This window comes from Solenopsis invicta, chromosome 4 (assembly GCF_016802725.1).
Source record: "Solenopsis invicta isolate M01_SB chromosome 4, UNIL_Sinv_3.0, whole genome shotgun sequence".
Taxonomy (NCBI): domain Eukaryota; kingdom Metazoa; phylum Arthropoda; class Insecta; order Hymenoptera; family Formicidae; genus Solenopsis; species Solenopsis invicta.
Genome location: NC_052667.1, coordinates 10,697,501 through 10,713,493, shown reverse-complemented (window position 1 = coordinate 10,713,493; position 15,993 = coordinate 10,697,501). Strand labels below are relative to the sequence as shown.

Genomic DNA, 15,993 nt, shown 5'->3' with positions numbered 1-15,993 from the left:
AGTAGATAATAAGGAACTAAAGTAACTATAAAAGTAATGACTGAATTTGTTATTGTAAAAATGTAACGACGTTACCGTTACAGACGAAAAAGTAACGCTTGTTACCGTAAAGAAAAATAACGAAAACAGTAACGGAGTTATAAATACCACCGACGAGAGACTATTAAAGACCGTCAACCCTGCGTAAATTTTTGTGACCGTCACGAGGGTTCCAGAGTGGCTCGCTGGTAATTGACGAGCGATGACATAATATCGACTATATGATTGTTAACACAAATATTTGAAAGTAGAAAGATATTTGACCGTTATTGTAATAACATAACTCAAACAAGAACGCTTTCAACAGGTCGCAGCTAGATCTCTGTGCTTGTATTATTTGTGTAATTTTATATACTTTCCTCAAATTTACCCTGACTGAGTTGATATTTTTCGCAACAAATTTCTTTACAGTTTTTCAAGAGAGGGGAAGAGTTAATATTAATTTCAATTTTAATAATACGTGATATTACTAAATCTTGTTCAATGTAGAGCTGTGTTATGACTGAAAAAATTTTGGCGCTCAGTTCATTGAATTTGAGGAAAGTATATAAAATCACACAAACAATACTAGCACGGATACTTTATTAAAAATCTTGATTTTTTTATTATACAAATACTTTATAAGCAAGTATGCATACTTATATGCAATAACATTGTATATATTGCTTCATTCAAAATTTCAATTTTTTTTTATCAGTTACTATCTCTGTCGATAATCAAACTTGGATGTTAACATTAAAACTGCAATTTTTAATTAAAATCGAGAATTTTTGGGTTACAAATACATAAACATATCTATAAAATATCAGGATAACAATAAATCATAAAATTAGTACTATATTATCAGTTTATCATTAAAAATTTAACAGTCACACAAATTCTCGTAAAGTTAGCGGTCTTTAATAGTCTCTCGTCGGTGGTAACATGTTATTTCCCAATCTTGGCCATTACACAATAGTTGAAATTGTTGTAAGGCATTTTTATTTTTGAGCACTTCAAAACTTTTTCAAGGTACATTTTAGTAGATACTTAATTACACATATTTCCTTATTGTTTTTAAAATTCAGTCTATTATCACACGAATGTGTATACATTTGAGTGCTTTTTTTTATTATTTAACTTTTTATTCCCCTGTACACATTTCGAGTTATGCAAAGTTAAACAATAAGATAGGATTTTGTTAGTATAGTTTTTTAACCAAATTTTTCATATCAAAATATTTCTTCAATAAATCGATTGTTACTCTAAAGAGCTGTATTCAGAAACAGAGATATCATTTTATCCTTGTTGTTTAATGTTAAACAAGGATAAAATAATATCTCTAATGTTACTAAACGCAAGAAAATTCTAAACAATAGAAAATAAAAAATATCTAATTTTGTAACAAAATATTGGGTTTTTTAAACTAAACTAATTTGTAAATTTATTTTTGGACTAATCACATTATTACCACTTTTCCTCTTCCACTAATTAGGCAATACGTCACATTTTTATAAATCACGTCCCAAGTAATAAATGTTTCATTACTTTGAGTCTAGAATTTGTTAAACAACACTTTGATGAATATAATCGTTCAAGTTTCAATATAAAATATTGATTATTAACATAATGAAATAAAAATGGATGTCATATTATTTTCTTCTCTATTGAATTTTATGGGAAGAAGAGTTTTAAGTAATTCAATTGTAAACAAAATTATAAGAATTTTGAAAAACTATATTTATAAATAAAAATAAAACTTAAGGAACGTTTTGAAGTTTTACCGTATTATTTTCGTGCAAGAGTACTAAATATTCGTGAATTATACAATTTTCTTTAAACATGATATCACATTAGAAAAAATGTCAACGTCGCTTGTGTTTTAATTTAAATCATTATAAACTCTTTTTTACTTTTTTTATATCACTACTTTTCATTAATATTATACGGGCCCTACTCGATCAATAACACAATATGATCAACAATATTGAATCCGTTATTCTAAACAGTGCATCAACTTTTACAACTTAAAATTTATTTTTATAATTTAAAATTATTTCTGCGATTATGTTATACACGATTGTGGAACTATGCTAATAAAAATACTGATACGCTCTCTTTGTATGATCAGTATTATTGTCAATATTTCTACCCCACAACAGTACTGGTGCTTAAGAATCAAGTATTATAATTTAGATCACTGTCATTCTACATCAATCCATTAATATTAATCATACACGATTAATAATATTGTCAGTATTTCTTGATACAGTATTATTGATCGTATAAAATTTCTTTTATAAAGAAAATGTTTTTAAACAATAAATTATCATTTTTATTGCTTAAATTTTATCCGTTATTTATTATTTTGAAGTGATAGTATTAAAATCTTCTGTATTAAAAGACGTGAATGAATAAAAATGAATGAAAAGCCACTTTTTAAGCTGATAAACAATCTAAGAATTTATCTTTGTTTAAAAATTATCGTATATTTTATATCTTTTCCCACCAAATTATTTTGAATACTTACTCTCTATCCTCAATGCAATAAAGTGTACCACCTTTTCAGGACAAAAGCTCTAGTGTTAGAACTTCTTGCTGCTATCTGCTTGGTGAAGGGCGGCCACGAGATTATTTTGTCAGCATTCGATAACTTTAAAGAGATGTGTTCCGAGAGGAGAAGATTTACGACGCTTATGGCATATTTCACCCAGTACGACAGCTTTCATATAGAGTTTATGGTCGCCTGTATGCAGTTTGTTAATATCATCGTACATTCAGTGGAGGACATGAACTTTAGGGTGCATCTGCAATATGAATTCACGAAGCTGGGATTAGACGAGTATCTCGAGAAGCTCAGACACACGGAAAGCGAAGATTTGCAGGTCAGTTAAAATTCAGTCAACTGAGTACGTGTTATAAATTAAATATTATAGATATAACATAATATTACGTATAATATTATATAAGTAAATATTATAAAATTATAATAAATAATACATTGATTATAATAAATAAATACATGTATAATATATAAATATATGTATATTTTTAAATTATATTTGTTTTTTTTAATCAGTTTTATTAGGAGCAAGAAAAATAAAGCGATAGAAATCTATTATAACTATTCTCTTTAATTTATGACATTATATCTATTATATCATGTCTAATTATGTCAGTATGTTATACATTAAATAGAGATTTAATTTATAATTGTGTTTAAAGACCGACGCGTATGTTTGGCGCGCAATTTATAAAAATTGAAAATGTAATCATGATTTACATATAGAATAATAGGCAACAAAAATCCAGCTCGATTATTTGACGCTTTTTTAATTATTTGTGTAACTATTTTCTGTTTATTTGCTAACGATCATAGTAAATTGAAATATTTGTTATAACAGTTATAAATAAAAAAGTTTATACTTGTAATTAGAAAGACAAATATAAAAAAAATTAAAATTGAAGAAAAAAGAAACACTTTATTAATAGAATGACACAGTTGTGATGTCACTGATTTTATTCTTTTTCTACATAATGAATCGAAAATAAATTGATCCGTATCCGAGTATTTAGTCCAATATACCTTATACGACTGTTAAGGAGGTGAAACACGCTCTCGAAATTTAGAGGAAAAGGAGAATTTCGAAAAAAATGACATTTCCGAAAAATGTGAGTAAATTGTTGTAAAATATATAGAAAAACATAAAACTTTTGTTTAAAACGTTTTTTTTAATATTTTTTACCGACAGTGCTCAGAAATAAAAAGTACCGATTTTTTTCAAGAGTATGTTTCACCGCTTTAATGATAATATAAATACGTATAAAAAAAAGTCTTTTATTTTGATTTAGATTATAATATATTTATTTAAAGCTTATCAAAATCTTAGTGTAATATTTTGATAGATTTATTTGTTAGTAATTTCATGGATGGCAAGACCTGGCAAAAAAACCTGTGCTTATCAAAGAAGAGTGTTATTAACGGCCTGTTTTTTACTTGAGGGGGGGGGGGGATAAAACGAATATCATTTCTTATACTTTTTGAGGCGATAAAAGGTCCTAATTAAAATTACGTTTATGACAGGAGCACATAAAAAATTACGTTTAACCCTAGCTCCCCATACATGGATACGACGTACATTATGCGATTTTTTATATTGCTGTAACTTGTTTATAATTTAATTTGAAGACTAGGATTGAAGTTCAAAAAAAACTTTATTCAAAGTACTCATTTTTTGCGAATTTTGGCAATACGATCTTTTAAAAAAAATTATAATTACTTCAGAATAAAATATTTTTGATTCAGGTCTCGTTTATCGTCTTTATCAGACTCTGAGGTATGGATGTCATATTTTATGAACAAAAAATGCGCTTTTTGTTCAAAGATATAACGTGTCAAAGTTACGGGATTCCACACAAATCCATAGGCAGGAAGGTAACCAAAAATAAATGTAGGGTTCAATCAGGAAAACACGTGGCATTGCAATTATTTGCAAGATGGATTAATATGCTATACGAATTGATGATACACGGTGTGATTACGTTTTGACATTAAAATAGACTGTCCTATAAAAATACTATTTATTGGCGAAAATATCAGACACGTGTGTTTGCATGAACACATCTGGGACGGCTTCTTCTTCAGCGAACCGCCGCCACCGCGGCGCACCGTGCAAGTGCATGGAAACTTGTCTGATAGTTTCACTATTGAATTAGCATAATTTATGAAATTTTGTAAATATTCTGCCATTTTAGAAAATATTTTGTATTTCTAATGTTAAAACATGAAGTATTACACTATGTATAATACCACTGATACATGTAACGTAGAGTCCTCGTGAGTAACTGCAATGCCACGCGTTTTCCCAATTTAAACGCAATTTTTTATGTATTTCCGTCATGCAACGTAATTTTAACTAGATCCATCAAATTTCTTGCTTCAAAAACTGTAATACATGATATTTTACTTCCCCCAAGTATAGCAAAACCAGGCGTTTTCGTAACACTCTTCTTATTTTTTAATTCTTTTTCTAATTATTTAATATATGTTATTTATTACGTAGAGGAAAAGGTAATATTATGGTATTATGGGTGGTATTATTAATTATTTACATTTTATTTAATAAGTTTTATTAATGATCAATATTTTATATTGAAACTTAATGATTATATTCATCAAAATATTATTTAATATATTGTAGGCTCAAAGTTGTACAATATTTACCTTTATCAATTTGATATAACTAAATGAGCAAAATCGAATGGGACAATATGGGACTATTGCACAATTTCGCCTTTATGTTTTTGTACGAATTGTCACAATTTCGCCTTTATGTTTTTGTACGAATTGTCACAATTTCGCCTTTATGTTTTTGTACGAATTGTCACATGTTATTTCGTTTTTAGGTTCAAATCTCAGCTTATCTAGATAACGTGTTTGATGTAGCTGCTTTGATGGAAGACAGTGAAACAAAAACCGCGGCATTGGAAAAAGTAGCGGAATTAGAAGACGAACTTGGTCATGTAAGTGATATTAAACTTATTGTTTTTTCTATACCACTATATGAAATTATTAGAAGAAAGAAAAAATGGGCTAAAACAAAGAAATAATCCATAAGATTGGCACTAACTTTATATAAAAAATGCACCAAATTATAGTCGTTTAAAATAGGATCTGATGAGCCCAACCTAATAAAAACTCACTATGTTTTATAGGGTTGAATCCATTAAGAAAAAAATTATTTAAACCCACTTAAAAAACTCACTTACAAAAACCCATTCAAAAAATCCAATTAAAGTTTAATAATGGTAAAAGCGTTACTTCCACCTTCACGAAAGCATTGCTTCCATGTATCATTGTATGGTTGTTTAATATTTGGTGAACAATAAAACTAAAATGGTACATGGAGATACTTGGGTAGTGTTTTCGGATGCAACTCTAATAGAATATTTGAAACAATAAAAAATTGAAATTTTTGTGCAAAGAAAGATTGAGTATTTTTATAGAGAAATTTTCAAACATTTTGATGTTTTCAAAACTGAAAAATTTCCGGTGTAACTTTGGTTCTATAATGCCAAAAAGACCGAAGCAGCCAATTTGGCTTCTTGTAAAATTCAACTGCTATAACTTATTTCAATTTTACTTCTACATAATATTCTTTTGTGGCTTTTCATTATTTCTTATATTTTTAATTTTGGTAAAAAAGCTTTTATATATTATAGTTGATTTTTTATTTAGTTGTCTACCTAGAAGGATCGTTAGAGCCACTTTGACTCTCTTATATTTGATGCTATGTACATGATTTGCATGTATGTTTAATTTTACAAATCTGTTTACAAGTTTTATGAATTTAAATATTATAAAAAAATGAATATCTTGATGTGTGTATCTATCTATTTGTTTGCTTGAAGTACAATTTTATACATATAGGGATTGGACAATATGAACACCTATTCTGACTCCGAAAAATAGGCATAATTCAAGAGAGTGTAACTTTGTTAAAAACGTAAAAAAATTTAAAAAAAAAGTATTTTAAAGCTTGAAATCTCTAATTTTGAAATTGATAAGTCATTAAACGATTTACAGATTATTTACGAAGTTACGCGGATTTAAATGGGGATGCGTCAAATCTCAAAATATTTGTACAAACTTTACAAAGCTCCACGAATTATACAAAATTGAAGCAAAAGAAGCCATTTTTGCTTCAATGTTGCCTAACTCAGTGAAAAAAAAATTGTACAACGCTCATGAAAAACGCAAATTAAAGGCAAAGATCCACGTTTTTGAATGCTGTAAACTGCATTTGCGTGCAATTTTTATTTTGTGTCATGGAGCGTTGCAAAGTTTGTAAAATATTTTGAAATTTGACGCATCCTCATTTAAATCCGCGTAACTTTGTAAACAATTTGTAAATTGTTTAATGACTTATCAATTTCAAAACTAGAGATTTCAAGCTTTAAAATGCTTTTTTTTAATTTTTTTTAATCACTTTTGACAAAGTTACACTCTCTTGAATTACGCCTATTTTTCGGAGTCAGAATAGGTGTTCATATTATTTTGTCCAATCCCTGTACAGTGCTGGTCAAAAGTTTGGAAACACTTGCAATTTTTTTGCATTTCACGAAAATTTAAATATCTCGATGAAAAAATATCATAGAGAACCACGCATTTTAAAGAACAAAGACAAGGCTTTAAATCTGTGTTTGAATTTTATTTCTACATTTTCATTGTTCTTAAATTACATATAATTGAAAATTGATATTTTTAGCACTATTTTTGTTTTATTTTGAAGCGTTGCAATTTAATGAAACATTATTGAACAAAATTTAATATAAAAGCATTTTAAAGTAGGCTGAGCTTTAAAATGCTTTTTGGAAAAAATTAATACCGTAATATTTAGTAATAATATCGAATTTTTTATGTAAAAACTCATTTTTAATAAAATGTTTTTTAACTTCAAAACTAAAGGTTTTACGGAAAAGGATCAAAGAAAATAAAGAAATTTGTTACAAAGCTCTAAATTTACACAATTTTTTTTAAATTAAAAAAATTGTTTTGACCGTCAATAATTTTGTCTGTTTAATATGAAACATTAACAAAAAGAATAACAATAACAAGATTAATTGCAAGGATAGTAAGACTGGTGAAAACTATCATTAAACATAAAAAAATGTATATGTATGTGCACATACATATACATATGGTTATATCTGGGATCCTCAGGAAATTTCTTTTATTTATTTCATTGGAAGAGACTAAAGAAAAAGAGTGGAGGTGGAGAAGGATGCAACAAATCTAGTCTTGTGCACACATGTTTTAAGACGCGTGCCACGAGAACGCTAGGACTCTTATTCAGTCTTGTGCATTTATTGGTTTGTATATTTCGACATTAATCTATTGTTATTTAATTGCATGTGACACAGGCGCACGATCGTATGGCAGAATTAGAAAGAGAATCACTCGCGAAATTGGCGGAACTGGAAACAGAATTGGGTGCTATCAAGGTGGAGTACACCGAGGCCTTGGAAGCGCGTAGATCAGTGGAAGAGGAACTCGCAGCCTTGAAGAGGCAAAGGCAGGATTCCGCCCGAAGACAGAGCGTTCTCGAGAACAAGATCATCGAGCTGGAGAACCTTACGGGAACACTTACGAAGGGCTCGTCAGGTATCTTACTTTTTGGATCAATGTATTTAAGGAATAGACTTACGTAAATACTATAAAACTTAGAGTAAGGAAGTAACGGCGTTATTTTTTTCTGGTAATTGCAACAGTAACGTAATTACATTTTTTCATTAATGATAACAAATTTAACAATTACTTTTATTGTTACTTTTTACATTTTAGACCATCAATGACATAATTTTCATGTATTTAGTCATGTTTCAACTGATATTTTTTGGCTAGTATTTATAATCGGTTCTTATATTTAAGATCGTCCCAAGTACTGTCTTAAAATGTCATTACTCAATCACAAAATCGTATTAAGACAAAGCCAATTTAAAACATTACTCAATATAGCCTTAACCCTTAAATACATAAGGAGGTCAGAGAAATTCTGTGGTGAGAATGAGATAGGAGGTTTGGACCAGGATGTAAAAAAAGTTTGAAATCTCTTTTGATTGATATGGTTGATCAAATTTATTGATCAACTAGAATTTGAATGACACGGCATCAAAGTTTTGTTGGGGTCTGTGGGGCTATTATTGTGTGTGAGTGAAATTTTTTTGTGAGTAATCTTATATATAAAAACCGGGCAAAACACATTCGAACTGGTTTGTTCGCACAAGTTACTCGCATATACTCTATCTAAAGTTAGCATACTACCCTAGTAGCAATTTTCTGCAAGACTGCTGTAAATTTACAGCAGATTTTTGACATGTTCTGCCAACAGTATGTTATGATTTGCTTCCTCATTCTGCTTAATTCTTCTGAAAAATTCTGCAGTCAAATTCTTGTAAGAAATTTGTATATATTTGCTACAAGATCTGCAAAATTCATTCACCAGAATATTAATATAGTCTCAAGATACTTCCCTGCCGAAAATGTGTGATTAAAACCGATAAAAAGAAAAGGCAATCCGAATTGATCGGGATTTCTGCATCGAAAATACGGTATTAAAACCGATTGAAAATAAGATTGGAACCCAGATAGATTTATTAAGGGGTAACACTACTATAGACGGCCCAATTAAAGCTTTTTTTTGCATAAAAGGAAAAGTAAGAAGATAATAATATTTAAGGATGTTATTAAACATGTTTTTAAGTGTTCATAAAATTTTTTTTATTACAAAATATTAAAAAATGGCGACGCTAGAGTCATTGTCGTAAGACGTGTTTATTTTAAAGTGGTTTGCGCACGCAGTAGAACCATCGTAGATATTTATCTGGAACAAAACAAAACATTTTTTCTTAATCTACATGAGTATAGCTAGAGAAACGCGTACGGAATTTGAGAAATATTTATTTATTATTATAATAATTGGCAAGCATTTAAAAAAAAGTTCCATTTTTGACGAAAAAAACAGGCAATCATTTGTCAATAAATAATGTTCTAATCAATTTATCGAAAATTCCGTACGTGTTTCTCTTTGAAATGTTATTTTAAAGAAGTGGTTAAAATTTCGAGTGAAAAGAATGAAAATTGAGTTATGCTGCGTGCCATTTTAAAAAACCATGTTTTGAGAAAAACGCGTTCAAAGTTTAGAGACGTGTTTTGGACGTAAAAAAATGAAAAATATGGCTATTTGAAATTTTTTACCATTAATCTGCTATTCCAGGACCATAAAGCAGCCCTTCTTTACTCAAGTATTCTTCCTCATTTTCTTTTTGAGATTTTGGGACCAAGTTCCATACAGCAACATTGAAACGTTATTTTGAATGTAGCCTTCCAAGCAACGATTTAGAAAATTATCAGAGCTTAGCTCCTCGTAAATAGGTTTGATAAGTCATTAGGCTGTACCTTTCGAGCAGGTATCGATGCGCCGTAGGTAGTCGTTTTAGAGCAGCCCGACACACTTAAAAGCGCGAAATTTCACAAAAATAAATTTGTAACAGACATAAGACGTTTTTTTTTATCTCATTCTAGAACGTTCAAAGTATTTTTTAAAGCAATAAAAAAAATCGATTTTTCAAAAACTCTACAGTGGTGTTACCTCTTAAAACAGAATACATTAATAAATGTTTAGTTTACAAAAAAAATATTTCATGTATCCTTTTCGTTAAAAAGGATTAAAAATAGATTAAATTTGAATTAAATATTTATTTTATGTACAGGATTAAATAATAATGTAAATTATTATTTACATGTAAAAATATAAAATTTTATGTGGAACATCGTCCCACACGTCACGTTTGAAAAGAACAAGAGCGAGTATTTGTCTTGAGGTTATAATATGATAAGCAGCTTCTAAAAGTCTCACTGAAGTATGAGCTGGGGTGTCGGCAGTGGTGACGCCACTCACTTGTTAAATTTATTTAAATCCGAAATTATTACAAACTTTGCAACAGATCTTTTTGCGGCTGATTGAGCAAAATCTGTACAATATCTGCGCGTCATTTCTGTTGTAAGAAACTTGCAGAAATCTGCAGATCGTATTTGTGCAATATCTGTACAAGATCTGCGCGCCATTTCTGTTGTAAGAAACTTACAAAAATCTGCAGATCATATTTGAACAAGATCTATAAAATATCTGCACGCTATTTCTGTTGAAAAAATCTTATGTTACTTTGCTTAAGAACTTTGCTAGACTGTTTACAGACTGCAGTTGCGGGAAGAAACTTCAAGATAGCTCAAGTTTTGTACCAAGTTTCTGCAAATAGTTTATTTACGAGTACAGTGCACGAATCTTGAAGTAGTCTGCTAGCAATTTGTCAGCATAACTGTATTGAGAATAATCTTCTGCATATCTGTCTCAATTTTACTGCAATTAATTGCACACAGATTTTGTCCTGCAGAAAATGTTACTAGGGCTGCTACATAGTGCTGAGGAAAAGGGGGCTTTTGCGCAGAGTCCGAAATATATCATGAAACACATCAAATTTCAATTTTAAACAGGGACCCTGACCGGACCGAAACCGAAACCGAAACCGATAACCAGATCATAACCATTATTTTAGTCAGACCGAAACCGAAATATTGTGCAGGCTAATCGACCTAACCGTAACCGTAACCTAACCGAAAATATTTTTCCGGTTTTTTTGATTATGAATACTGGTCATAGTTTGTTGTTATACTGAAAATCTTAAGATTAATTTTAATATATCATAAATCAAACACCGAATCATATTAACATAAAAACAAATTTTATGAAAATTCTCCAAACTTAAGTAAAAATGATTATTTTACGATGACTTTTTCATCGGCACACATCATCTGTGGAGCCCAGAGAATTGATTTCTAAAGAGGCTTGATTGTCACACGAAAATGAACCATAAAATAGCATTTATTAAATTTAACAGCTTTATCGAGCAGTGCATCAATTGAAAAACTATTTAGTATCAGTAATTCTTAGTGTCATCTTCAAGAGATTATCTACAGAATATAACATAATAGATTATACCAACTTTTACTATAAAAAATAATGTAACAAAATCAAGTTCGTATAAATAATCAACAATATGAAAGTAAATAGACGACTGCTATGAAAACGAACAAAAATTAAAAGACATTAAATCAATATAACAATATATATATTTCAAAAAGACGCTGCATATATTAAACAAAATTAATGAAATAAACGTGAAAACGCGACGTTTTTTTTTAAATATATACACATTGATTCAATTTTATTGTTTTAATTTTTACTTTCCCTCGTTTATTTACCTTTTTACTATAAAAGTTTATTAACTTTAATAAAAAATATCGATAAAATTTAACTAGTTATATTATGATCCATATAATATAATTCTATATAATATTTGTAGTTTTATACATTTTAGGAACACTATTATTTTAAAATTATCGTATTAAAATGTTTAAGCTTAATTGAAAGTTAAAAAAGATTATATTTACAAATTTAATAAAAATCAAAATTTTTTAATTTGTATTTTGAATATTTTAAAATATCTGTCTTTAAATTTTGTGTAATCTTACGAATTAACATAAAAAATTTTATTGCTTTTATTAATATTTTAACAAGCAATACTACAAAAGTAAATTTTTTATTTAATCTAATTTTATTTTAACATTAAAAACGTAATGGAAAAAGTAATGAATCATTACTTTTCAAATAATGATAACGAGATATTTTTGAGAATCAATGAGTAGTAACAATGACAATTATTTTTAAAAATAATTTTCCATTATTTTATTAATCCTTAATAAATCAAATTAAATATTTACTATAAATAATTTAGTAAAGGAGAAGGTAATATGGCGCCCATTTTTATTTTATTGAATAACTTTATTTATAATCAATATTTTATATTGAAACTGGAACAATTATATTCGTCAAAGTGTTGTTTAATAGATTCTAGACTCAAAGTAATGAAATATTTATCACTTAGGACGTGATTTATAGAAATGTGATATACTGCATAATCAGTGGAAGAAAAAAAGTGATCATAATATGGCTAGCCCAAAAATATTAATATTTTAAAAATCGGTTTAGTTTTAAAAAACACAGTATTTTGTTATAAAATTATATATCTTTAATTTTGAATTTTCCTGATTTAAAATTTTACTGCGTTCAAAGACTCTAAAGATATCATGAGAAATATTATTTTATCCCTGTTTAACAGTAAACAACAAACATAAAATAATATCTCTAATATTTTTGAACATTGCCGAGTAACAATTGATTTATTGAAGAAATATTTTGATATAAAATTTTTGTTTAAAAAAACCTTATTAACAAAATTCCATATTATTGTTTAACTCTGCATAACTCGAAGTGTGTACAGCCGAATAAAAGTTAAATAACAAAAAAACACTCTAGTGTACATACATTTGTGTGATAATACCTTCAAATTTAAAAATAATGAGGAAGTATGTGTAATTAAGTGCTAAAATATACCTTGAAAAAGTTTAGAAGTGCAAAGTAAAAATGCCTTATAACAATTATTAGCTATTGTGTATTGACATATCAGCGCCACTAAAAAACGGCATACTACTAATTGAATAATTCCATAAACACATATTATTTGTTATCTAATAACGGAGATAATGGGAGTAACCATAATACCCTCTCCTCCCTCATAAATACCATGAATACTATACGGCAATAATGTATTATAAATAATAATACTACAGTATAATATTTTTAGTTTTTGTACTATTGTGTTGTAAAATCTACAAATATAATACAATATAATACTATAATGTTATAAAAAATAGATATATTATAAAATAAGAGTCCATACAAATGACTGTTGATTTTTCAGCCGCTAGTCTACGAAACGGTATCGCGACAAGTCCTCTGAATTCAGACAACATCACATCCGAGACATTTGCCTCGACACCATCGCCTACGTTACATGAAGCGCTTCCAGCGGCACCAGTGCCACCACCTCCACCTCCGCCGCCGTGTCCGCCGCCGCTCCCTGTAACACCTCTTTCTCTGGGAGATCACAAGTTACCACCACCTGTTCCGATACCTCCACCACCTGCCGGCATGATGCAAGCACCTAATGGAGCAATGACTATTAAACGAAAAGTATATATTTTATTGATCCTGCATTTCGGTACTATATTAAGATGCAAAAATATTGATTATAATAGAGACAAGTCATCAATATTGACATTTATTTTGTTTACATATAATATTTCTTAAACAAAAGCTAAAAATAAACCTTAAAAACATGAATAAAAGTAAAAAGTGTCTTCTATCAGATGGTTTTTATAATAATGTTTCGTATTTTGTAATAATTAATGTTTTCGTATCATAACTTGAAAAGAGTGAGAAAATGGGCCCTAAAAGTGGCATAGTAAATAGTAATGGCAAAATTCAGACACGACTCCGTAAAAGGAGTTAACTATAAAATAAATTGACAAGTAATAACATATATTTTTATATATTAAACCAAGTTTATAGAATTAAAACTCGAGAATTGAACTCTCCTACTTCATATGTTTTTTTGACACCGTATTAATAGCCGACGCTATTTTTCCTATCTTAAGGTATTAAAGAAAATGTGAAAAAATTATGAAATATTTGTCAACATTGTATTTGAAAATTGCATAGTTATTGTCTATTCTCATAAAGAGAAGTGTATCAGTTTACATTGCATTGCGATTTTGTTTTAAACCGCGCTACGAAGAAAATATAAAAGTGAAAACTATAAACAAAACATTTTTACAAACGTGTAAAATGATCTAATGATGTTATCAATAATATACTCACTATTGTTTATAGTATGCAGTTTGCAAAAAAATTGTTCAAATTTTATTTTCTTTTTCCAAAACTTTATTTTAGTAGATTTTATATAGAAAAAAGTGTGAGCTACAGGTTTTTAACAAATTAAACTAACGAAAAAATAACAATACTAGTTGAAAGCAGTTCTTAGTACTCAACATTTTTCTATGTGTTTGATTACACTTCCCGGTTATATTAGGATTATAAATTTTTATTTTTTTAATCATCTACGCAGATCATATGTTTATCAGTATTAATACAGTGCAATGTTCAGTCTCGATGTTTCTTGAATTTTCTGACTTTCTCAGCTTAACCTGGACTGCCATTTTAGGTTTCCCATTATCCCGTGTTGTTGCTTCGAGTTATCGAGCATCACCTTTTCCAACGCCGACCCCCAGTCTTCTAGAAACTCAAAATTTTCTTGCTCGTCCTCTTCGGCGAGTCATTTCAATATGGCGATTTTCATAATTATTATTTTAAAAATCATTAGATCTTTTACATTTTGCCAACAAAAAAATATTGTATTATTTTCTTTACTCTCAGATTGTTGCTTTGACTTAATATGAAATTACGTTCTTATTTAGGTCCAAACAAAGTACAAACTTCCCACTCTCAATTGGATCGCTCTGAAACCTAATCAAGTGCGAGGTACTATCTTCAATGAATTAGACGATGATCGTTTGCACAACCAGATCGACTTTTCCGACTTTGAAGAACGATTCAAGATCGGTATGAGTGGACACGTAGCTAATGGTAACAGTGAAATCGACGGGCTTCAAAGCTTTCCGAGTAAACGATTCAAGAAACCCGAAAACGTATCACTTTTGGAACATACGAGACTGCGAAATATTGGTAAATGAACATTATTTATGCTGACGTGATGCGCAGAAAAAAACTTGCTCATTGCTCATTTATCATTTTCTTTCAATTAGCTATATCACGCCGAAAAATGGAAATGCCAGTCGAGAAAGTGATAATGGCGGTAAATGCTCTAGACTTAAAAGTCCTTTCACTTGAAAATGTGGAATTGTTACAACGTATGGTACCTACAGATCAAGAAGTACGTCTGTTTTACATTCAATATGAGTACTGCTGTTTAAAAAAATCATGACATGATGAAATAATATAAATTGATTTCAGATCAAGGCTTACCGCGAATACATTATAGAAAAGAAAAACGTCAGTTTATTGACGGAAGAAGACAAATTTTTGATGCAACTCGGTAAAGTGGAAAGAATCTCTACCAAACTGTCAATTATGAATTACATAGGAAACTTCTTCGACAATTTACACCTTATTACGCCTCAAATACACGCTGTGATATCCGCGTCCAGTTCAGTTAAGAGTTCGAAGAAACTGAGATCAGTATTAGAAATAATTCTTGCCTTTGGTAACTACCTAAACAGTAGCAAACGGGGCCCCGCGTACGGCTTCAAATTACAAAGTTTAGATACATTGTTAGATACGAAGTCGACTGATAAAAGAATGTGCCTTTTGCATTATATCGTCGCTACGATACGAGTCAAGTTCCCAGAGCTCATTAATTTTGAATCGGAGTTGATGTACATCGACAAAGCTGCGACAGGTATGCTTCGCGTTAACTGTTACAATTTTGATATGATGT

At 29.3% G+C, this 15,993-nt stretch overlaps 1 protein-coding gene across 4 annotated transcripts in view; it reads left to right on the top strand.

Moving 5' to 3' along the window:
- The window catches only part of LOC105194010 (formin-like protein), a 125,651-nt gene that overhangs the window by 91,205 nt on the left and 18,453 nt on the right, over positions 1–15,993 (top strand). For all 4 annotated transcript variants that reach the window (XM_026138777.2, XM_039448178.1, XM_026138779.1 and 1 more), the window contains 7 exons: positions 2,588–2,903; positions 5,425–5,541; positions 7,942–8,182; positions 13,399–13,670; positions 14,954–15,221; positions 15,302–15,429; positions 15,510–15,954. In XM_026138777.2, coding sequence (XP_025994562.1) covers positions 2,588–2,903; positions 5,425–5,541; positions 7,942–8,182; positions 13,399–13,670; positions 14,954–15,221; positions 15,302–15,429; positions 15,510–15,954 — 1,787 coding nt within the window. The remainder of the gene's footprint in view (positions 1–2,587; positions 2,904–5,424; positions 5,542–7,941; positions 8,183–13,398; positions 13,671–14,953; positions 15,222–15,301; positions 15,430–15,509; positions 15,955–15,993) is intronic.